General features: G+C 39.4%; 1 protein-coding gene across 1 annotated transcript in view; it reads left to right on the plus strand.

Moving 5' to 3' along the window:
* The window catches only part of LOC104110283 (uncharacterized), a 51127-nt gene extending 31006 nt beyond the window's left edge, over positions 1-20121 (plus strand). The window contains exons 10-18 of the mRNA XM_070185576.1: positions 1626-1736; positions 11330-11521; positions 12306-12581; positions 16165-16788; positions 17382-17872; positions 17962-18022; positions 18106-18174; positions 18806-19362; positions 19636-20121. Of these exons, the coding sequence (XP_070041677.1) occupies positions 1626-1736; positions 11330-11521; positions 12306-12581; positions 16165-16788; positions 17382-17872; positions 17962-18022; positions 18106-18174; positions 18806-18877 (1896 nt within the window). The 3' untranslated portion in view covers positions 18878-19362; positions 19636-20121. The remainder of the gene's footprint in view (positions 1-1625; positions 1737-11329; positions 11522-12305; positions 12582-16164; positions 16789-17381; positions 17873-17961; positions 18023-18105; positions 18175-18805; positions 19363-19635) is intronic.
* Positions 20122-23682: the final 3561 nt, after the last annotated feature.

The following is a 23682-nucleotide window of genomic DNA, read 5'->3' on the forward strand; positions in this document are numbered from 1 at the left end:
GCTTAGTCCTACACCTGAATTTTTGAGTTAGTTTGGGTTTTGTGAATTGCTTAATTGGTTGTCAAATTATTCCTGAAGGTACAATTTTGTCCTTGGCTCTGACCTTGTTGCCATTGCATCCTGAATTCATCACAGTTGTGTTTGCCATGTCCTTCTGACAGCTGGTGGACAAATTGAAGCTGGGATCCAGCATGACGTAATGGCATGTGATGCTAAAAAGGGTAGTTGTTGAAAGATTATTGTTGATAAATCAATTCTGAAGAAAAATACATAAAAGGAAGAACACGTGTAAATAAGGAACAACAATGAAAATGAGATTCACAGAAATTTACCTCATCATCTGTGTTCAAAAGAATCACAGCCAGTGCCTTTCTGGGAGGTCACGGATTTGCAGATTAGTGAAAGAAGTCAAGAGAGAGGAGGGATACCCAGAGGGAAGGGGGTTCAGTGGGCGCCTGGCCAGCTTTGTGGTTGAACAATGAAGAATAGCTTGTCTGTTCTTCTATTTTTGTTCTTTTCATGTTCCTTTTTTTTTGCCTTTGCGTTTTTGGACAGAAATTTTGTTCGAAGCTTTGGGAAGCATCAGGTGTTACTCATATGTCCAGGTTCTTGTTTCATTACTGTACTGGAAAGGGATAATAAAAGTGGGAATGATGTCAGTTGAGTGAACCACAAAAGGAGATGATCTATGCATAGTCATTCAGGATCCCCACATGTGCAAGATAGCAGTTATAGAATTAATATTAGTGTAGGAGCCCAAAATGGATGAAACACCATATATATGGCCAACGATGGCTGGAAGGACCAGTTAAGGGCAAAATCTTATAAGTTGAGGATGCAATATAAACGAAATGATAGGCGAGGAGAAAATGGTTGCTTCAAGAATAAGTTGGAGACATATTGGGCAGTTTACTCTGTTTCTCCAAACTAGCTAAACCTTGGAGTTTACATTGAAATGAGAAGATATAGTTGATCTTACAGTTACCTGTTATACCTGTTTGCCAAACACTGGACTGCAATCCAATTTGGTCAGTGATGTCCTCCCTACCATCCAATCTGAAAATCTGAAGGGATTGCCATTCTAGCTTATCCCATCTGGTGTACTGAACAACCTCTCTGGTTATCCTAAAAATTGGCAAGATCCACTGACATCAGGATTGCATGTTTCAGCCACCAAAATAATGCACTAACCGAAAGTAATCTTCCAAGTTGTGCAACTTAAGTTTCAACCCCTCAAAGGCCTTATGTTCCATTCATTCGTAACGCGTCACTGAGGCAAACTGGAATAAGAAAGTTTCTCCATATTGGAGTACTTTCTTTTTGTTTATATATTTCTTCCTTTTAGGATAATATGTTGCAAATTCCTTTCAAATGTGTCTGATATAATGAACATGGAATCGTGGGCTCATAAACACCTGTACTGCGTAAGTAGATGGAACTGTGCTTCTCATGCTCAGATTTATTAGGTTGAAAGCAATGGTTCCTTGATCCAGCATCATCTCCTGCTTCTCACTTATTCTCATACTTTGAGCTCATTTATCTTTAATTAATAGCATTGTGCGATGATGTTACTTAAGTGCTAGTTGCTATTCTCTTTCTAAGTCTATTTACACTGTGATGAACAGATAGAAGAAATGGAAGAATCCATCTGGGCTTCTGCTCTGAGTTGTTTACTATATTTTGTCTGTGATAGAGGCAGAATAAGGAGGAGGAGACTTAAAGGCCTTGACATAAGGGTGAGTCTTTACCTTGGCTTGTTATTGTTGACATTTCTTACTCACTTTCTTTTTCATGGAGAATACTGATGTGTTTGATTTTCTGGACTTGCTAGTCTTTTGTCATGTAATCTGGACAAGTCCAGTTTGTGTAACCTTTTCAGTACCATCTTGGTGCTGAGCATTAACGTAAGACTTTATACCATTATAAAAGAAAAAGGATTTGATTGGACTTCCATAAAATTCCAGAAAATGGAGGGAAGGTGTGTATAGTGGGACATTTAACTTCTTGATTGACGGAACCAACTAAACATAGGGAAAGGAAATAGGTATTCTGATATTACTGATAAATGATGTTTGTGAGTTAAATATATTATTTATCAATAAATTCCATGAGTTCGAACCCTAGCTGGTGAACCAATTTTGGTATTTAGAGAGAGAATGGTAGAGAGGCAGATGCGGGAAGTGAGTTCAAGGTGGTTCGGGCGCGTGAAGAGGAGGGACACAGTTTCCCCGGTGAGGAGATGTGAGAGGTTAGCCTCAGAGGGTATAAGGACAGGTAGAGGTAGACCAAGCAGGTGTTGTGGCCTTATGGGGAAGTGATTAGGCAAGACATGAACGCAACTTCAGCTTACTGAGGACATGACCCTTGATAGGAGGGTGTGGAGGTCGATGATTAAGGTAGAAGGATAGTAGGTAGTGCAACGTATTTCTTTCACTTATCAGTATTATTGATATTGCTCTTGTATTTTCTTACGCTTAGTTTTCCTTTACTACCTAGGGTTTCTGTTTCTCATTCTTATTCCTATTCTTGTTTTCTTCGCTTTGGTTGATCTATTATCGTGTTGTTGTTATTGCTATTGCTTCTTTTTCATCTTTCCTTGAGCCGAGGGTATATTGGAAACAAGCTCTCTACCCTCACAAGATAGGGGTAAGGTCCTGGTACACTCTACCCTCCTGTACCCCACTTGTGGGATTACACTGGGTTTGTTGTTGTTGTTGTTGCAATTGTAGATAGGCAAACACATTATCTGCCTTTGTTGTTTATAAAAAAGAGGATATTGATAAATGAAGTTGATTTGTTTGATAGAATTAAGGAAAATAATTACTCCCTCAGTTTCAATTTACCTTGTGTAGTTTGATTGTGCAAGGAGTTTAAGAAAGAAAGAAAACCTTTTGGAACTTTTGGTCTTAAATATGTTATAAGACTTTTGTGGCTATAAAAGCGGGCCATTACGGATAAAATGAAAAGGTTAAAGTCAAATTGTTTCTAATCTTTGTGTAACAAATTAATAAGACATAGTACCACATAAGTATGAGTTTTGGAATTGTTAGAATCTCATAGATGTTCTAGAATATTATAGGATCTTGTAAATAGAATATAGCTTGATTGTATTTTGAATGTGGTTGATTCTGTTTCCTTTCTTAGAATATGTGTACTTACTATTTAAACCCCAATGGCGTGAGAGAATAATCAAGCTGAGTTTCTCCCAATTCGTTCTTCCTTGTCTTATTTCCTAACATGGTATCAGAGACCTTGTGTTAAAACTCGCTATGCATTTACCAGCTATTTCTAGAGAATCACCGTGCAATTTTCCGGCAATTGTACGTACTATTCCAACTTATCTCTATTTCTGTAGCTGCTGTGCATGAATCAGCACCACCATCAGGTCAGGCTTCCTATGGCGAGAAAATCCCAGTCATCCTAGTCGGAAAAGGAGCTCTCATGCGCTTCCATGCGCCGTACAAAGGAGAAAAGCTCCAGCGAGATCTATCTCATGCGTCGGGTACGTGAGCCATTTTCCTGCGACTTTCAGACTTCGACCTTGACTTCTTGGGGTGCGACTCACTATTCCGACGACCGACGCCACCCATCCAGTTTTCAGAACATTCCGATCATAGGCTAGAGTTTCAACAAAGTTTAGATTACTTTTTCCTGCAAATCGTCAATTTTTCGGCAACTTTCCAAGGCTAGTTCCTACTCCTGGGGATCTAGCCACTTTCAAAATATTCAGGTGACTTTTTCCGGCAAGTTCAAATTCAGCCACTGTGACCTTGATTTTTGGCTACAATTATCAGATTCTGTCTTGATTTGGGCAGCTTCCTAGATTTGAGGAATTTGGTTGCGCTAAAATAGGATCCAACGCTTTGAATTGCTGGATGATTTCTTTATCAGATTACATTAAATTCCTTCAGTATAAAGCACACAAGCAGACATCCTCTGAGATAACTTCTGTTGTTCAGATAATTAATAGCGTAACTTGTGTCTCTCAATCTTCTCCTCCCAATAGTTAGGTTATTGATTCAGGAGCGTCTGATTACATTTTTAGTAATAAATCCGTTTTCACTACTATTTTCTATTCTCAATCTCTTCCAACAGTCACAATGGTCAATGGGTTTCAAACCATCGCAATTGAAATAGGTCAAGCAAGTCCACTTCCTCACCTTTGAATTTAGTTTTTTATGTTCTCGGTAGTCCTTTTAATCTCATATCTAATTAATCGCTTAGCCAAATCACTTAACTGCTTTGTTTTATTTCTTGATGACTTTGTTTTTATACAGGAACGTAGTATGGGGCAGATTATATTGGTGGGTGAATCAAATGGATTTTGTTATCTTATTTTTGCTAAGTCACATGGACTCACATCTTGTCCTCATTTAACAACTTATCCTGTTACTGATTTATCAGATTTACTACATAAACAGTTGGGATATCCCACTTTATCAGAACTTCAGAAAATTGTACTCGGTTTGTCTCACTTGTCCACTCTAGAATGTGAGTCATGTCAGCTCGGTAAGCATACGAGCTCCATTTTCCTCGGCGTCTTGATAATTGGGCAGTCACTTTTCACTTTAGTCCAAATTCAAATGTTTGAGGCCCTAGTCGGGTCAGTTCTACCTTGATAATCTGTAACTCTGTCAGTTTTATTGATAATTATTCCAGGTGCACTTGGATATTTTTGATGAAAAATCAATCTGAGTTGTTTTCTATTTTCCGACATTCCACACGGAAATCCAAAATCAGTTTGGGGTTTCTATTTGCACATTTTGTAGTGATAATGCCCAGAGTATTTGTCTTCCTCATTTCAATAGTGCATGAATTCTCATGGGATCATTCATCAAATATCTTGCCCCTACACATCTCAACAAAGTGGAGTAGATAAAAGAATGATAGGAATCTCATTGCGACTGCTTGTACCATACTCATATAATCTCATCATTGGTTGCGTTTTGGGAGGTGCAATTATCACAACTTGTTATCTTATTAATTGTATGCCATCCTCGACTATCCAGAATCAAGTTTCATTTTTTGTGTTGTTTTCCCACTAACCTTTGTTCTCACTTCCACCTCATGTCTTCGGGAGCACGCGTTTTGTTCATTACCTTACTCCACGAAAAGTTAAGTTAGCTCCCTGTGCTCTTATGTGTGTATTTCCAGGTTTCCCGAGGATGCAAAAGGGATAGCAATTATATTTCTTCACCTGTTTTTCTGACCTTTAGTTGTAAATTATAGTCTCCTTTAGCTCCTTTATTGTATTTTTTCACCTATTTTTCTGTCCTTTAGTTGTAGATTATTAGTTTCCTTTATTTTATTTCTTCACTTGTTTTTCTGACCTTTAGTTGTAAATTATTGTTCCCGTTAGTTCCTTTATTTTATTTCTTCACCTGTTTTGCGACCTTTAGTGGTGGATTATATTTCGGTAATTCATTTTATTTTGTCGCTTGTTTTCGAGATAGTGCTTGCGTAGTGACTCCTAGATTATAATGGCTTTGGTGAACGATGGTAGGTAGGGTAAGGTCTTGTCCTCGGGGGTGTCAGTGCGGGGGAGGGAGTGCGGGGTAAAGGGGTAAGAGGGCTAAGGGAGAACTACTAGGCTGAGAGTGGGGTCTTGGAACATAAGAACTTTGACTGGAAAATTTGAAGAGTTGGCGAAGATTCTTGAGAAAAGAAAAGTTAATATAGTTTGTGTACAGGGGACTAGGTGGGTAGGAGATAAGGCGCGAGATGTGGACAGGTTCAAACTATGGTATTCTGGGACGGTAGGGGCAGGAACGAGGTGGGTATTTTGGTTGATAAGGACCTCCGTGAACTAGTGGTGGAGATTAGGAGGGTGAATGACAGGCTGATGACTATTAAGCTAGTTGTTAGAGGTTTTTCTTTGAACATAATCAGTGCGTACGCACCCTAAGCAGGTTTGGATGAGGAAGTCAAGAGGCGTTTCTGGGAGGATTTAGATGAGATGGTGCGTGGTATCCCGCATACTGCGAAGCTTTTCATAGGAGGAGATTTCAACGACCACATTGGAGCGACGTCTGGGGGGTATGATGATGTGCATGGTGTCTTTGGTTTTGGAGATAGAAACAGAGAAGAAATGTCTCTGCTGGACTTTGCTAGAGCATTTGATTTGGTGATAGCAAACTCGAGTTTTCCGAAGACGAGGGAGCACTTGGTCACCTTTCGGAGTTAGGTGGCCGAGACTCAGATTGATTATTTACCCTGCAGGAAGTCCGATAGAGATCTTTGCACGGATTGCAAGGTCATCCCGAGTGAGAACCTCTCGACCCTTCATAGGCTCCTGGTCATGGACCTTGAGATAACGAGGAAGAGGAGGAAGATGGCGATGTATAGCCAACATAGGATCCGGTGGGGAGCCTTGACGGAAGCTAAGGCGCAGGAGTTAGGGGTCAAGCTGTTGACTATGGGGGCTTGGAGTAGTGGGGACGCAAGCGCTATGTGGACCACGACTGTGCAGTGCATTAGGGAAGCCACGAGAGAGGTATTAGGAGTCTCAAAGGGTTACTCTGGTAGTCACAAGGGAGACTGGTGGTGGAATGGAGAGGTGCAAGGAAAAGTGGAAACCAAAATAGCAGCGCATCTGAAGCTAGTGGAAAGTGTAGACGAGGAAGAGAAAAGGGTGAATAGGGAGCATTATAAGTTGGCTAAGAAAGAGGCAAAGCTAGCAGTTACGGCGGCCAAGACTGCAACTTTTAGTCATTTGTACGAGGAACTCGAGGACCGAGGTGGGGATAAAAGGTTGTTCAGGTTAGCCAAGGTGCGAGAAAGGAAGGCGCGTGACTTGGACCAAGCGAAGTGCATCAAGGACGAAGAAGGTAGAGTTTTGTTGGATGAGAGGCTTATCCGTCGGAGATGACAGACCTACTTCCATAGTCTCTTGAACGAGGAGTGGGACATGAGCATTGTACTGGGTGATTTGGAACTTTCCGGGAGTCGTTGTGACTTTGGGTATTGTAGGCGGATTAGAGTTTATGAAGTTGAGGGGGCTATGCGTAAGATGAGCAGGGGCAAAGTGACCGAGCTAGATGAAATCCCGGTGGAGTTTTGGAAGAGTGCGAGCAAGGCAGGCCTGGAGTGGCTCACTTGGTTATTTAATGTTATTTTTAGAACAAAGAAGATGCCCGAAGAGTGGAGGTGGAACACGATGGTTCATGTATATAAGAGCAAGGGTGATATCTAAAATTGCAATAACTATCAGGGTGTATCAAGCTGCATAGGCATACTATGAAAGTCTGGGAGAGAGTGGTAGAGCTAAGAGTGAGGAAGAGTGTCTATTTCCGAGAACCAGTTCGGGTTTATGCCGGGGCGCTCGACTACAGAAACCATCCATCTTGTTAGAAGATTGATGGAGCAGTATAGGGATAGAAAAAATGACTTGCATATGGTGTTCATCGACTTAGAAAAGGCGTACGATGAAGTTTCGAGGGAGGTTTTGTAGAGATGTTTGTAGGCTAGAGGTGTACTTGTTGCCTATGTTAGGTTGATTAAGGACATGTATGATGGAGCAAAGACCCGAGTGAGGACGGTGGGTGGGGACTCTGACCATTTTTTGGGTTATGATGGGATTGCATCATGGGTCGGCACTCAGCCCTTTTTTGTTTGCTCTGGCGATGGACGTACTAACGCGCCACATCCAAGGGGTTGTGCCGTGGTGCATGCTATTTACAGATGATATTGTATTGATTGACGAGACGTGAGATGGTGTGAACGTGCAATTAGAGGTATGGAGGCAGACCCTAGAGTCTAAAGGTTTCAAGTTGAGCAGGACCAAGATAGAATACTTGGAGTGTAAGTTCAGTGGCGAGACTCAAGGAGGGGAAGGAGAGGTGAGGCTGGACTCGCAGGTCATCCCTAGGAAAGGAATTTTTAAGTACCTTGGGTCTATTATTCAGGGGATGAGGACATTGATGAAGATGTCACACATCGTACACATCGTATTGGGGCGGGATGAATGAAATGGAGACTCACTTCCAGTGTTTTGTGTGACAAGAAGGTGCCACCGAAACTTAAATGTAAGTTCTACAGAGTTGTGGTCAGACCAACGATGTTGTATGGGGCCGAGTGTTGGCCAGTCAAGATCGCTCATGTCCAAAAGATGAAGGTAGTAGAGATGAGGATGTTGAGATGGATGTGCGGGCATACCAGGTTAGATAGGATCATAAATGAGGTTATTCGCGACAAGGTGGGTGTGGCCCCTATTGAGGACAAGATGCGGGAAGCGCGACTTAGGTGGTTTGGTCATGTCAGAAGGAGGAGCACAGACGCCCCGGTGAGGAGGTGAGAGGTTGACATTGGAGGGCTTACAGAGAGGTAGAGGTAGGCCATAGAAGAGGTGGGGAGAGGTGATTAGGCAAGACATGACGCAACTTCAGCTGACCGAGGACATGACCCTTGATAGGAAGGTATGCAGGTCGAGGATTAGGGTAGTAGAGTAGGTGGTCTAGGGTGTTCGTAACAGTAGTATTGGCCCGCAGTCTCGCTTTCTGTTGGTAGTAGGTTTTTATGACTAACCGTTGTTTTCTTTCATTGTTGATCACTTTACTATTTTGTTGTTTTTATTCTGCTTTTATTTGGCTTTTTGGTACTGTCTCTTCTTGTCTATATTTCCATTAATATGCGCTTATGCTTTCCTGAGCCGAGGGTCTATTGGAAACAACCTCTCTTTCCTCACAAGGTAGGGGTAAGGTCTGCGTACACACTACCCTCCCTATACCCCACAGTGTAGGATAATACTGGGTATGTTGTTGTGGTTGCAAAAGGAATAATAATGTTATTCACCAGACCTCCAAGCGGTGCCTTATGTCTCCTAATGTCACCTTCTTTGAAAACCAATCATACTTCACAAGTTTAAGTGATATTTCTGAGGTGTTACCAGTTCCATGTTTTGGAGATTCAGTCACTATCTCTCCTTCACCTTCCTCCTTGCCTTCACCACCAATAGCTCTGGTTTCATCACCTACAGCTCTATCTCCACCACATATAATTCCAGCTCCACCACCTACATCTCTAGTTCCATCTTCTACCGCTCCACCATTCTTGACTTATCATCACAGTCAACGTCCACCATCATGTCCTGTATCGGATCCTTCACCTACTGCGGACTTATCTCCTAGTCCACCAATCCAACTCCGGAAAGGTATTCGATCAACTTTTAATCCTAACCCCTAGTACATTGGTTTGAGTTATCATCGTTTATCATCACCCCATTATGCCTTTGTGTCATCTTTGTCCTATATTTCTATCCCTAAGTCCATTGGTGAAGTGTTATCTCATCCTGGAGGGCGACATGCTCTGATCGAGGAGATGTCTGCTTTACATGCTAGTGGTACTTGCCACTTAGTAGCTTGTTCATCTACCTCCAGGTAAATCTACCGTTAGTTGTCGGTGGGTGTATCCAGTAAAAGTTGGTCCAGATGGTCAAATTGATCGGCTTAAAGCCTGCCTTATTGCCAAAGTTTATACTCAATATTTGGGCTTGATTACGGTGATACTTTCTCTCACGTAGCTGAAATAGCATATGTCCGTCTTTTTCTATCCATGACTACTGTTCGCCATTGGCCTCTTTGTCAGTTGGACTTTACGAATGGTTTTCTCCATGAGCAACCACCTGGTTTTGTTGCTGAGAGAAAATCTAGTTGTCTTGTGTGCCGGTTGTGCTGGTCCTTATATGTTTCAAACAATCTCCTCGAGTATGGTTTGGTAAGTTCAGCATACTCATTCACGAATTTGGTAAGACTCGCAGTGAGGCTGATCATTCTGTATTCTATCGCCATACTGCTCATAATCTGTGCGTTTACCTGGTCGTGTATGTTAATGATATAGTTATCACGGGCAATGATGAAGATGGTATAATTAAATTGAAACAACATCTCTTTCAGCATTTCCAGGCGAAGGACCTGGGCAGTTTGAAGTATTTCCTAGTCATTGAGGTCGCGAAGTCCAAATCAGGAGTTGTCATCTTAGAGCGTAAGAAAGCTTTAGACAATCTTTAGGAGACAATTATGACAGGTTGTAGACCCATTGACACTCGTATGGAGCTGAATATTAAACTCCTACCACGATAGGGGGAGCCCCTTAGTAATCCTAGAAGGTATAGGCGGCTAGTTGGTAAGTTGAACTATGTCACCGTGACTCGACCTGACATTGCCTTTCCTGTGAGTGTTGTAAGTCAGTTTATGGACCCTCTGTGTGATAGTCACAGCAATGCAGTTGTTCGTATTATTCGATACTTAAAATCAGCCCCAGGCAAATGATCGCTTTTTGAGGATCGAGGACCTGAGCAAATGTTGGATACAAAGACGCTGATTGGGCAGGATCACCTTTCGATAGGCGGTCTACATCTGGATATTGCGTTCCGGTAGGAGGTAATTTGGTATCTTGGAAAAGAAACAGAATGTGGTTGCTCGATCTAGTGCTGAAGCTGAATACCGCGCAATGGTTGTGGCAACTTGCAAATTGATTTGGATTAAACTTAGTGTTCAAAGAATTGAAGTTTAAAGAATTTAGTCAATGGATATTGTGGGATGATAACCAAGCTGCTCTTCATATTGCATCAAATCCAATGTTTCATGAGAGAACTAAACACATTGAGATCGATTGTCACTTCATCGGAGAGAAGGTACTCTCGTGAAATATTGTTACAAAATTCGTGAAGTCAAATGATCAGCGTGCATGTATTTTCACCAAATCAGGCACTGGTTCTCATATTGGCTGCGTTTGTAACAAGCTTGATACATATGGTTTATATGCATCATCTTAAGGGGAATGTTAGAATCTCGTAGATATTCTAAAATATTCCAGGATCTTGTATATAGCTTGATTGTAAATTGATTGTGATTGATTCTCTATCTTTTCTTAGAATATGTACACTTTGCTATTTAAACCCCAATGACTTGAGGGAATAATCAAGCTGAGTTTTCTCTCAATCCGCTCGTCTTATTTTCTAACAGGAATCTATACCAATATAGATATTATTCGGCTGTAAACTAAAGAAATTATAAGCACATGAAAATGCAGGATAAGTTGGATGTTTTTACCTTAAGTATTTTATTGTATTTTGTCCTCAATGACCTCAGGTGCTGCCTTATTTGTTTCAATTAGTCTCTTAGTTTTCCCCTTCATATAATGGTAAATATGAGTGTCAACACCCACTGTTATAATTTGTGATCCCTAAATGAATATCCATATGACCAATGAATTGACGGTTGTGCATTTAATAGTAATCTTTCTCACCTGTACTTCTGTTTCTATGATAAGAATTTAAGCTTCAAAAGTGCTTGATGTTTGAGTTCTAACTTTTTTCTTAATACTCGTGCAGGTTGTTCAGGTGCTTATATCTGTTAGCAGGATAAACTCTTGGGCTGAAATAGTTCACAGCAAGCTTATCGGAATGCTAACAAACATGTTTTATGAAATTCCTGAGTTATCTAATAAAGCTCTTTCAGCTACTCCTGTATTTCTTATTCAGCAGGTTGATCTTATCGGTGGAATTGAATTCATATTTGTAGAGGTACTTTCCTAACCATGGTTATAAGCTTATAATTCACCTATGTTTCTAGGGACAATGGAGGTAAGTCCATAATATGGGAATAACTTTTGCTTGGCATTTTGTACCTATTATATGGAGATAAAGTTGTACTGGGAGTCCATCATATGTGAATAACCTTTGCTTGGCATATTGTGTCTATTGTATAAAATTCAAGTGTATGTTGTTTCTGCTTTTCTGGTACAAGCCAGAGTTATAGGTCAAACTATCTGTAGAAGCTTTCTTTGTATCCGACCAGTTATGTGCTATAAGTTGTTGACAGATTTATTTAAGATGTGCAGAATCTCTGAAGAGATTTCGTCTGTGATAGCTGGAATAATCTAAAGCTGGGGTGGGGGAAGGGTGTTTAATTAATAATTTTTTAGGCAAAGTTGGAGCAGGATAATGATTTTTACCCAGCAGGGTTTGTGAAAAGATTCCAAATTGTCTCATGAGCTGTTTAGCAAAAAATATTCTGGTTTACTGAGTTGGTGTTTGGCTATACTTTAACTGGGTTATTGAAAATCATGTTAATGTGAGGGCATCTTATGTATTCAAACATAAGGGAGTCTTATGTCGAATGGTAATTTGCTTTTCCAGTTGGGAATGTTATATTTGTTCTCGTTCCTCTTTTTGGGTGGGGGATGGTTGATGTTTTTTGCTGATAAAGTTACAGTATCAGCTCAACTAGTAATCTCACTTGTGATTGTTTGTATGTCGCACAAAGAAATAGGTTTTGCTTAAAGATAAGTTTATTCGACCAATGCAGTTAGTGCTTTCAAACTCAAGGGAAGAAAGAAGGAATCTGTACCTGGTGCTTTTTGATTATGCTTTGCATCAAATAAATGAGTCATGCATAGCTAGTGGAACTTCAGACTACAGTGATGATGAGGTCCAACCTGTCGCTATGCTGCTGATGCTCGCAGATGCACCTGAAGCTTTGCATATATCCGTAAAGCTTGGATTGGAAGGCATCTTAGAGCTTTTGCAACGCCCAATATCTAGTGCATTGTCCAAATATCCAAATTCTGACCGACTTGCTATGGTAATGCTCACTTCATTCTTGCTAATTTTCATTGGACGTCAAAACATGATAGTGTCATTTTTGCGGTGAAAACATCTGAGAAAGCTTATCCAATCATGCTTCTTTGTGATGAACTGTAAAAAGATTGATGCTTCTCATTATATGATGTGTTAATGAGAAGTAACTTGGTTGTGCTTCTTGGTGATTAATCACATAGTTAATAGCCTAAATATAGATGAAAGGGGAAATTGCATCTCAGTGAAAGTAATTCTCTATATGGTTGCCTTTCTTTTTGTTTTTTTGAGGAGATTGTGGGGTTGTTAAGCCTCTTCGAGGTGTGTATGATGAAGAGACACCTGTCTACCCTGCAATCAAAATGGTCTCTAATGTAATCTTGTTCGTTACCTGTATTAATTCTGTATGTGCACTCCAATCTTATTTCCATGTATCCAATATCCCCCCAAGCCAGGGCGATTCTATGTTACAGATAAAGATTCCATATGCATTGAGCTTCTATTCTCTTTTCTTAGTCCTGGGAAGGAACCAAAATGTTTGTTTTACCCCTATTTCAGTCATCTTGACTTTTTTGTCGGCATTACTTGTTCAAATTTATTGCCATTTGTGTGTAAGTTTCATGATCTTAGTTAATTTAAGACTCTAGGCTAATGATGTGATTATTCAAGATGATAATGGCCTATAACATTCACGTAGTAAGCCCAGATTTTCTATTTTATATTTGTCTCTGTATCCCTTCAGGTTTTCCTCCAGCTGGTGTTGTTTCGCCAAAAACTTAAACATAGGGACATGTTATTTTGCATGAGTTTGTGTGATTTGGGTGACTACCATATAGTCACCGAGTGATACAATCTATAGAAAGAAAACTTAGTGATGTTTCAAATTTTTGGCATTTGCATCTTTTTATTAGTTTTTGGGGAGTTTAGCTGAAATTCCATCTGAATTTGTTTACTAAGAATGTCAGGACGCGACAAACCATTTATCATAGAATAGGTGTCAATTGGAAGTCTAGTGATGTATGTGTAGGTAATAGAGCCTGGTGTTAGAATCTATAAGTAGCGTTATAACGCCTTCAAGTCCATTAGAGAGAGCCATTAGCTAATACAATGTATGCAAATTTTTTCCTGGAATGCACCATGCAAATTTACCTCATGATGCGATTAGAAGCTGTTCTTGAAGATATTTTTATTTTATTTTCTGCCTTTTCCTCAAGATTGGTCACTGTTGCTCTCTCTCTAAATGAACCTAAAAGTTTATGTCACACGGAGGCAGTCACTACTTTATGTACAACGTGGAGTCAGAAAGAAGACATGAAATGCTAATGTTACCATTATAAAAAAAAAAGAAAAAGAAATGGAATGTTCGAAAATTAGCAACATGGGAACTGGTATTTATATGTAGTATCATATATATCTTAAAATATGCCATTGAAATGCTTGTTCCTTTTTACCATGAGATAGTTATTTCAATATTTCAAATACCGAAACAATAATTTGCAAATAATAGCCTGGCTATGAAGTCGTAAGTTTAAGTGAAATATTACATTAAAATAGTAGTTTGAAGGTGAAATTAAGGAAATTTTTTCAAAGCTTCAACTTCCACTTGCAAATTTTCAATTTCACAAATATTTTTTCAAGTGAAAGTCCATGTCCAAACACTAAAATTTTCACAAACCTTTTTCAAGTTCAATTTAAAATACACTATTTTAATTTCAACTAAAAAATTGTCCAAAAGCATACGTAGATAATTCAAATAACATATTTCCATCTATTCCATGAAAAGTTAAATATATAAACACCAAAGAAATATCTCAAACTTTTATTTGGATAAGGTCAATTTAAGAATTGATTCAAAAAGCACCAACCTTACACAACATTAAAAAGTCTTCGTCTTGCTCCGCTTTGAACTTCGTAAAGCAGTCAACACATCTGTTACTGTTGGTAGGGGATGGCTCCTTTTTTGTAATTTTCTTCTTGGAGTTCACTAGAATGATGTTTTTCTTATACTGGATTTGGACCTGTAATACCGTCTTAATTCATTTGGGTTTCTCCATTTTGGAACTCCCAAGTGTTTAATACCTAAGTTGCTCGGACACGGGTGCGGATCTAGATGTCAGATCCTTCGAGATGTAAATCTAAGATTCGGGGATATGGATCCTAGTACGGATACGAGTGCGGGGATCCGGCTAAAAATAATTCAAAAATATAAAAATATTTCTAAATTATGAGAAATTTTGTAAAATACTTACGTATAGCTTGTAAAGTGTGGATTTCTTTTTTATTCTCAAGTTGTAGATAAGTAAATGATTGATTTCCTAGATAAGGTATGCTATTTTCTTCAAAATTTACCCTAGTTTTATGTTTTGATTTCAAGAATCAAATTGTATCTCGTCTTGAATTTTTCCATCTTCGTGGTCAAAATACCCAAAATTATTTGACCAGATCCGGTAGGGATCCCATACCCACACCCATACTAGTATCGTGTCGACACGGGTGCGGCACCTAAACTGCTGCGTCAAAGCAACTTAGTCTAATACTACTCTACTAATAATATTATTTTACATAATTTCCACAACTTTTCAAATCAAAATTTACTGGATTAATCACCTTTCATTCTTTGATTTCCTCTCAATTCATCTAACTTTTTCTTAAAAATAAATTCTCAATTAATCTAACTTTTTGTTGCTTTGATATCAATAAATAAATAGAAAAGCTCCCATCTATAAATGTTAAGCTTTTAGATTAGTCAATTCACGCAAATTACATCAATAAAATATTTTCACTTGCTTGTTTCAAGAGAAAGAATCAGGTTGAGGTCCATATGGAATTGGGGGGGGGATGTGAGAGGGCGGATGTGTTGCTGACCTTATATATATAAAGTGTCCCATCTCCAACAATTTAAGCTTTTAGATGAGTTCTTCCCATGATTTATTACTTTTCGACCATTATATTTTAATTATGTTTCTTCCACCACTACTTATAAATTATGCAAGTCAAGTTAGCATCTTAAATTTCATGCTAGTCACATACTGACACGTAAAGTGGGATGTGGGAGAGTGAAATAGAATATTTCTACGGTAAATTATATATATCTCCGAAATCATTGAATTGAAGACTACTAGGTATATTTTGGTGTCTTTGTATCCAATTTTAAGGACTTGGGTCCAACATTTGAAGAGAAGTGGCAAAACTAGTGTTTTTGGACTTTGTCCTAGGAGTTTCGGACAAGTGTTGGTTGATCTAGCCTGATATTTGGGTACTTAATAGAAAAAACTCCATAACAACATTCCACATTTTGTGTTTGGACTTCTTAATGTTCATGCTAAACTGAGCTGATAAACTAGTTGAAGGCACAAATGAAAAGCCTTTTGGATTGTTGGGCATCTCTGAATCTGTCATTTTCTTTTCACTTGAGTGTATAAATTTGATTTCTCGACGTTGCAAAGAAATTAAAGGCTGTTATAACTATTTTGTCTTGTATTTATGTTGTTATACGCCTACATAATGCCCCTTACTTCCATTCACAGAGACATTTTTTAGTGAATTATTTTTTCTTTCTTGTTGTAGTCTGACCTTTGTTTCATTTGCAGTTCTTGGGAAAAATTGTCGAGAATTTTGAGATGCTTATAAAGTCATTTACTCATCTAGATAAGGAATTTGCTCATATGAAGCAGATAACTAAATCATGCAAATTGCTGGAAAGTATTGATGGAGCTTATGGAAACAGTTTTGGCATGAAAGCAAAGCTATCTTGGGCCACCTTACATTCTCTTCTTCATTCTGAAAGAACTCTGTGTCGTCACAATGGTTATCTTTGGCTGGGGGATTTGATCATCACAGAAATTGTCGAGGAAGGGGATGCTAGTATATGGTCAAGAATCAGAAGCTTGCAGGACAAAATTTCTCTAGCCAGTGTTATTGACTATTCACCAGATTTAGATGTCCCATTATCTATATGGCTCATGTGTGGGCTACTAAAATCGAAAAATAACCTCATTCGATGGGGCTTTTTATATGTTTTAGAGAGGCTTCTTATGCGTTGCAAGTTTTTATTAGATGAAAGTGAAGTCCAACATGCAATTAGTGGTGAAACGGTTGGAGATCTGCATAATAAAAGTCGTCTCGATAAAGCGAATGCAGTCATTGACATCATGAATAGCGCCTTGTGCCTGATGGCCCAGATTAATGAAACGGACCGCATGAATATATTAAAGGTGATTTCTTTTGTCCTTTTCTGGTAAAATAATAATGATGATGATGATGATAATAATAATAATAATAAAAAAGTAATTCAATCTTGAAACGCTTCAGACATGGTGTTCTTAAGAGGATAGAAATCATGGACCAAGAGTTAGCTGACACCTGCACCTTTATGCCTTGTTATTTGACCTTTAGAGATATATGAGTTTGAGCTACATTTGCATATCTCTGTAATGCTTGTTTCTGTTGAGCAATAGTATTATACTTTTTAGGAACGATAAATATTTGGCTCCCATCCCTTAAAAAGAGAACTTCAAACCTTAATCACAACAGTATTTTGGATAACTCTGCTCTTATGGACTTATTGTCATGATTTTTATCAGTGCAAGATCCAGCCTATTTTGTCTATTGTTTAGGGTTGCACTGCCCATAGAGTGATCATCTTACGAAATGCCAATTTACTTACCAATCGGGGAACAGTGGGTGTTTAGTAGTGCTGTTAACTTATTTCACCACAAGTGGTTGTATCTTCTTGCTGTTAATTACCTGTGTCTTTAATAGTCAGTTTCCGTGTCTCACTCCAATATTTCTGTTGACCTTTTAACAGATGTGTGAAATTCTTTTTTCTCAACTGTGCCTAAAAGTCCTCCCTTCAACTATGACATCTTTGGATGATCCTATGACCTGTATCAAAGATGTTAGCTGGAATAAGAAGCTTAGTCCAGGAGAAAGCTTCTCTCGGCAGGAGAACTTTGGCTGGGAGGAACACATTGAAGATACTAACCACAAACTCAGAAACAAGGATCCTCCAAAACCAGAAACTGCATCCATGGCGGCACTGCTTCTCCATGGACAGGCCATTGTTCCTATGCAATTGGTCGCACGTGTTCCTGCTGCTTTATTTTATTGGCCGCTAATCCAACTTGCTGGTGCTGCGACTGATAATATCGCATTAGGTGTTTCTGTTGGAAGCAAAGGAAGAGGAAATGTTCCTGGTTCGACCTCTGACATACGAGCCACACTTCTCCTACTTTTAATTGGTAAATGCACAGCAGATCCTGCGGCTTTTAAAGAAGTTGGTGGGGAGGAATTCTTTAGGTGATTTCTACATTTGTTTTTTCTCCAAATAAGTATATTTGAGTTAATTTAGGTTCATAAACAATTTTGCACATATGGGTATTTCGCAGGGAGTTGTTGGATGATACAGACTCAAGAGTGGCATATTATTCTTCAATGTTTCTTCTGAAGGCAAGTTTCTTGTTGTTTTCCTGATCTTTGGCAATGGTATGTCCCTCTACAATATGAAGTAATCTGAAATTGGCATTTTGCAGAGGATGATGACAGAGGAACCAGAAAATTACCAACGCATGCTGCATAACCTTGTTTCTAGAGCTCAGCAGGTGCGGTCCCCTTTTTGTTACCTTCTTTGTTAGAAAATTTATGGGACTGGTGTGTGTTATTTGTCCTCCCTCCATGTGTGCGCTTGATGATGAATACCAGTATCTTGCAAAAGTTTGTTTCCAGACCTCATCATGGCATATTCTGGTTCTATCATTGATTTTGGTGGAAACTGCATTCACTAGTTGCATCTACTGGCAACTCCATCAAATGTCTTGAATTGCTGGTTCTTGATGTAACTTGGACCGCATTGTTTCTTGTAGCTAGTATCTGTAGGTCTGATGATTGGTTGCTTTCCCACCAGACATTTTTCAAAATGAAGTATCCCTGAAATGCTGAGATGCCTGTATCTGTTTTATGAAACATGACTTCGTCGGTAAAATTGCTGACTTAATGTGTCCTGATTCATATTACCATTTCAGCGGCAGCAGCAATTTTCAGCTAAATCTGTTGACTGTCATATAAAAGTATAACTAAATGCTAATTGTAGGTTGCATGTACAGCTAATCTGTTTCTGTAGATAGTTGTAAAATTGGTATGGAACATTCATTTGCAAAAGCTGTGCTCGTGAAATGTTTATGGTGTTCGAATTGTAATAACAGATTCCCATTTGGGATATGGTGTTCTTTGCAGAGCAACAATGAAAAACTCCTGGAGAATCCTTACCTTCAAATGCGGGGCTTACTTCATCTGTCTAATGAATGACCTGCCACATGATCCTTTGCTGTGCTTTATGAAATTGCCATTTGAAGAATCTTGGTGTTCAATGCTTGTGATAATCATGGAGCCCAACTGCAGGAAAAGTACGCCAACTTGCAAGCCCAAGGAGGATATCATCATGAAATGGTTCTAAGTGTGCATTTATATGTGTGTTTAACCAAAGAATAATACTCCCCGGAACATGGATGCCAAGTTGCTGTACTGGGCTGGCTCAGGTTGTTGCTTCAGGAGCTTCTCTTATGTCATCTCATGAAGTTCCTCTGAAATTACAACCGTGGAAGTTTGTTTCCATTAATTTTATTGGCATTCTTTTCATGGATGAGAGATCTCCTGATGATATTTGAAGCTTCTTGTCCATCAGTGAGTTTGGTAAGTGTCATATGTCCAGAACTAGCCAGCACATGGAATCCTAAGGATATACTTCGACCTTATTGTTGGTGTGTCAGATTGGTTTACTAAGCCATCTTCAGGTATTAAATCTTATCTTCTGTACAACATGGACTTCTCAGTGTGAGTTTGCTTTAGTTATGTGAATTTCTCCCGCAGAAATATAAAGCTAGTGGTCTCAGCTTACTCTCTTAGCCTTTAGTTCATTTTTCCAGCACTTCTGCTTCCTGTGGGTACCTAGTGAAATAAAGACGACATATCACCTCTTAAATCTTTAATTACTCTAATCTTGCTCTTGCTCTATTTATTTACACTGTGCTTGATTATTGCTCTTTGTGCTTATCATGTGAAAGCAGGAGCTGGTTCACAAGAATTTCAACATCAGAACTTTTGTACAGGATAAAATATCCCATTGGAATTCACTAAAATGGTGCTTTATGGAATTAAATTCATCTAACTCTTCCATGCACCATGGAGGACAAATTTCCGTGGATTATAATCTGGATCCCGCACGTACGAGAATCACAAGCTCGGATGGCTTTCAGACTGCAATGTTTAATGAGATCAAACATGGAGGGGAAAAATTTTCAGGTTAGATTGTTTAGTAAGAATAAACATGGTGGAAGGAAGAGGGGGTAAATATTTTTATCCTTTTATATTATTTATCATAGAATTGTACATGTGCGCAATTTTGTCCTTCCTTTCTGGGTCCTCAGAAGGAAATTGTAGATCCTTGGAGGGGAACCATCTTTCTGATAGATGTAAAAGAGCTGACTGAAAATCCATATTAACATGTAAATTATTAGATAATGCAAGTCCATTTATTTTATTTTTCCTTCAAACTATAAGCCGAGGAAATCTTTAGCAAGTGTGCAGATATGTTTCGATGATTCGCCCGTTTATGCGTCAGCTTTGTATAAGTCGCAACTAGGTTGTTCGTTTATCCAAATTTTTTGTTGTCAAACTGTAGACATACAAATTTTTATGGATTGAAGTTCATGTTAAATTTGAATTAAGTTCTTAAGTTCAAGAAATACTAAACCCAAATCAAGGTTAATTATTCAAGTCAACATGAATTTAATTGAAGATAAACTTTATTCAATCTAGCTCATTTAGTTGGACTTCAAAATATGAGCTCATTTCACTAGCTCAAGGACCAAGTGGCAACTAGTTAATCTTGAAGCCCAAGCTAATGCCACATATCAAATTATGTAGTATGGCCAATAGAAGATTATCATACGGTAAGTGATGTGGCATACCAAGTCAAGTAACTTGCCAATCCAAGCATGTCAAGTGTAGATACATGAGATTGCTTCATAATTCAAATGGATGAATCAAACTAAAGCAAATAATTTTGGCTTTATCACAACTCTTCTATTCTATCATTATAAATAGAGAGCTCCCATAAGATCAAAGGGACACAAGAAATACATCAAGCAAATTGGAGGAAAGCTATTCTACCATTATAAATAAAGAGCTCCCATAAGGCCAAAGGGACACAAGAAATACATCAAGCAAGTTGGAGGAAAGCTGGAGAAGCTATGAAGCAAACATTTAAAGTCTTCTCTACATTGCGTTCTTCGTTCGTGATCCAATCCAACAACAAAAGTGCAAGTCAAGAATCTAGGAGGGCATCTCCAAATCTTTCGTTCGTGGCAACCAAATCTCAAATCTTGGTTTGTAAACATCCATCAAACTATTTGTGACGGATCTTGTCTTTTCAAGAACAAGCCAAGAGCCCTTGAAGTGATGTTTGTGAGTTGAAGAATCAGAGGACGTCATTTGTAGATTTAGTAGCAATATGGAGATTGTAATCCAAGTCAACTCTTCATATTATATTTTGTAATTTGTAACCTTCTTCTTGACTTGAATAAAAATGACGAGAAATAAACACAAATTTCTGGTACGCCCAGTGGAACCACCTCCACCTTTCATCTCTTCTCTGCTACCTTCAAAATTCAAGAAATGGCTCCTACGAAGGTCATCTCCAAATTTGCTACTACTAAGGCTATTGATTCCAAGTTTTTCTCTGACGTGAAAGTGTGCTGGAGGCAACTAAGTCTCGGACCTATCTCCAGGAACAAAGCATACTTGTTGGGATAACAAGCATTTCTAGTGTCGTCCACATCATTTCCTGTCTTTGGTTCACAAACTTTAAAAGGAGAAAGATCCTTCTTAAGTGAATTGGAAGAAGGAGAGAACATTGCTAAAATGGTCGAAAATATGTTAGCTCTACTTAGCCCATCTAAGATCTAAGGATACCATTGCATAAGATGATGATGATGCCTTCAACACCAGATCTGTCCCAATTACGCCACGTGAGTTGCTCACTCACGGTACGGTAAGAAAAAATTCATGCTTTGCTTTATTATCCACGACAGCCATCCAACCAACAATAACTAACACTTTAACTGTTGAAGAGCAACTTGTAATTATTGAAGAAAGTAATTGAAGGCTTGACAAAGAATGTGCAAGATCGGGATAATCGGATTGTCAAGTCAATAGATAGAGTTGAAAGCATGATAGATAGAGATACTAGTCATGCACCTGGAAAGCTTCTTGAGGTGAAAGATAAATGAGACTCATCTATAAGGCAAGTGCCTCTTGCTAAGGATCAACAAATATCATCTGAATGCTTGATTGCTCTTAACCGGTTGGAGGAGTTCATTGAGGGAACAATCAAAGATAAGTATGAAGTTGCTGCCAAGTCTTCCTTTGCATATGCAAAACCATACACTTCAAGATTTGATAGCTTGAAGATGTCGGCTGGCTATCAACCTCTGAAGTGTATATCGGTCCACAATGTTAGTCAGAGGCCCCCGCTATTGATTCTATTTCGGTGGTGCGAGATTTCCCGGATCTGTTTCCTGTAGACCTGTCGGGCGTGCCGCCCGACAGAGATATTAATTTCGGTATTGATTTGGTGCCGGGTACTCAGCCCATTTCTATTCCACCATACCGTATGACACCGGATGAGTTGAAGGAGCAACTTCAGGAACTCCTTGATAAGGGGTTTATTCGGCCTAGCGTGTCACCTTGGGGTGCACCAGTTCTATTTGTCAAGAAGAAGGATGGTACTATGAGAATGTGCGTTGATTACAGACAGTTGAACAAGGTCACAATCAAGAACAAGTATCCTTTACCGCGTATTGATGATTTGTTTGACCAGCTTCAGGGAGCGATAGTGTTCTCCAAGATTGATTTGAGGTCAGGGTAACACCAACTGAAAATTCAGGACTCAGATATTCTTAATACAGCTTTCAGGACCCGATATGGCCATTATGAGTTCTTTGTGATGTCTTTTGGGCTGACCAACGCCCCAGCAGTGTTCATGCATCTGATGAACAGTGTGTTTCAGCCTTATCTTGACTCGTTCGTTACTCTCGTAGCTACGAGGAGCATGCCTAACATCTGAGGATTGCGTTACAGTGGTTGAGGGAGGAGAAACTTTATGCAAAGTTCTCCAACTGTGAGGTTTGGCTTGGTTCAGTGGCGTTCTTGAGGCACGTGGTGTCCAATGAGGGTATTCAGGTAGACTTGAAGAAGATAGAGGCAGTTCAAAGTTGGCCCAGACCGTCCTGAGCCATGGAGATTCGGAGTTTTCTCGGTTTGGCTGGCTATTACCGTCGTTTTATAGAGGAATTCTCATCCATTGCATCACATTTGACTAAATTGACCCAAAAGGGTGCGCCTTTCAAGTGGTCGGAGGAGTGCGAGGAGAGTTTTCAGATGCTCAAGACTGCTTTGACCACGGCTCCAGTTATAGTTCTACCATCAGCTTCTGGTTCTTACATAGTGTATTGTGATGCCCTGCGGATCGGCATTGGGTATGTTTTGATGCAGGAGGGTAGAGTGATTTCTTATGCTTCGCACCAGATGAAGCCTCATGAGAAGAACTATCCTGTCCACGACCTTGAGTTAGCAGCTATTGTTCACGCCTTGAAGATTTGGCGGCACTATTTGTACGGTGTCCATTGTGAGATTTACACTGATCATCAGAGTTTGCAGCATCTGTTCAAACAGAAAGATTTTAACTTGCATCAGTGGAGGTGGTTGAAGCTTCTTAAGGACTATGATATCACCATTTTGTACCATCCCGGGAAGGCCAATGTGGTGGCCAATGCCTTGAGTCATCGGGCGAAAAGTTTGGGGAGCTTAGCATATCTACTAGCAGCAGAGAGGCCATTGGCATTGGATGTTCAGGCCTTAGCCATCCAGTTTGTTAGATTAGATATTTCTTAGCCGAGTCGAGTATTGGCTTGTGTGGTCTCTCGGTCTTCTCCTTATGATTGTATCAGGGAGCGTCAGTATGATGACCCACATCTGCTTGTCCTTAAGGACATGGTTCAGCACAGTGATGCTAAGGAGGTCACTATTAGGGATGACGGTTCATAGAGGATGCC

The sequence above is a fragment of the Nicotiana tomentosiformis genome, chromosome 9 (genome assembly GCF_000390325.3).
Source record: "Nicotiana tomentosiformis chromosome 9, ASM39032v3, whole genome shotgun sequence".
In the NCBI taxonomy this organism is placed as follows: Eukaryota; Viridiplantae; Streptophyta; class Magnoliopsida; order Solanales; family Solanaceae; genus Nicotiana; species Nicotiana tomentosiformis.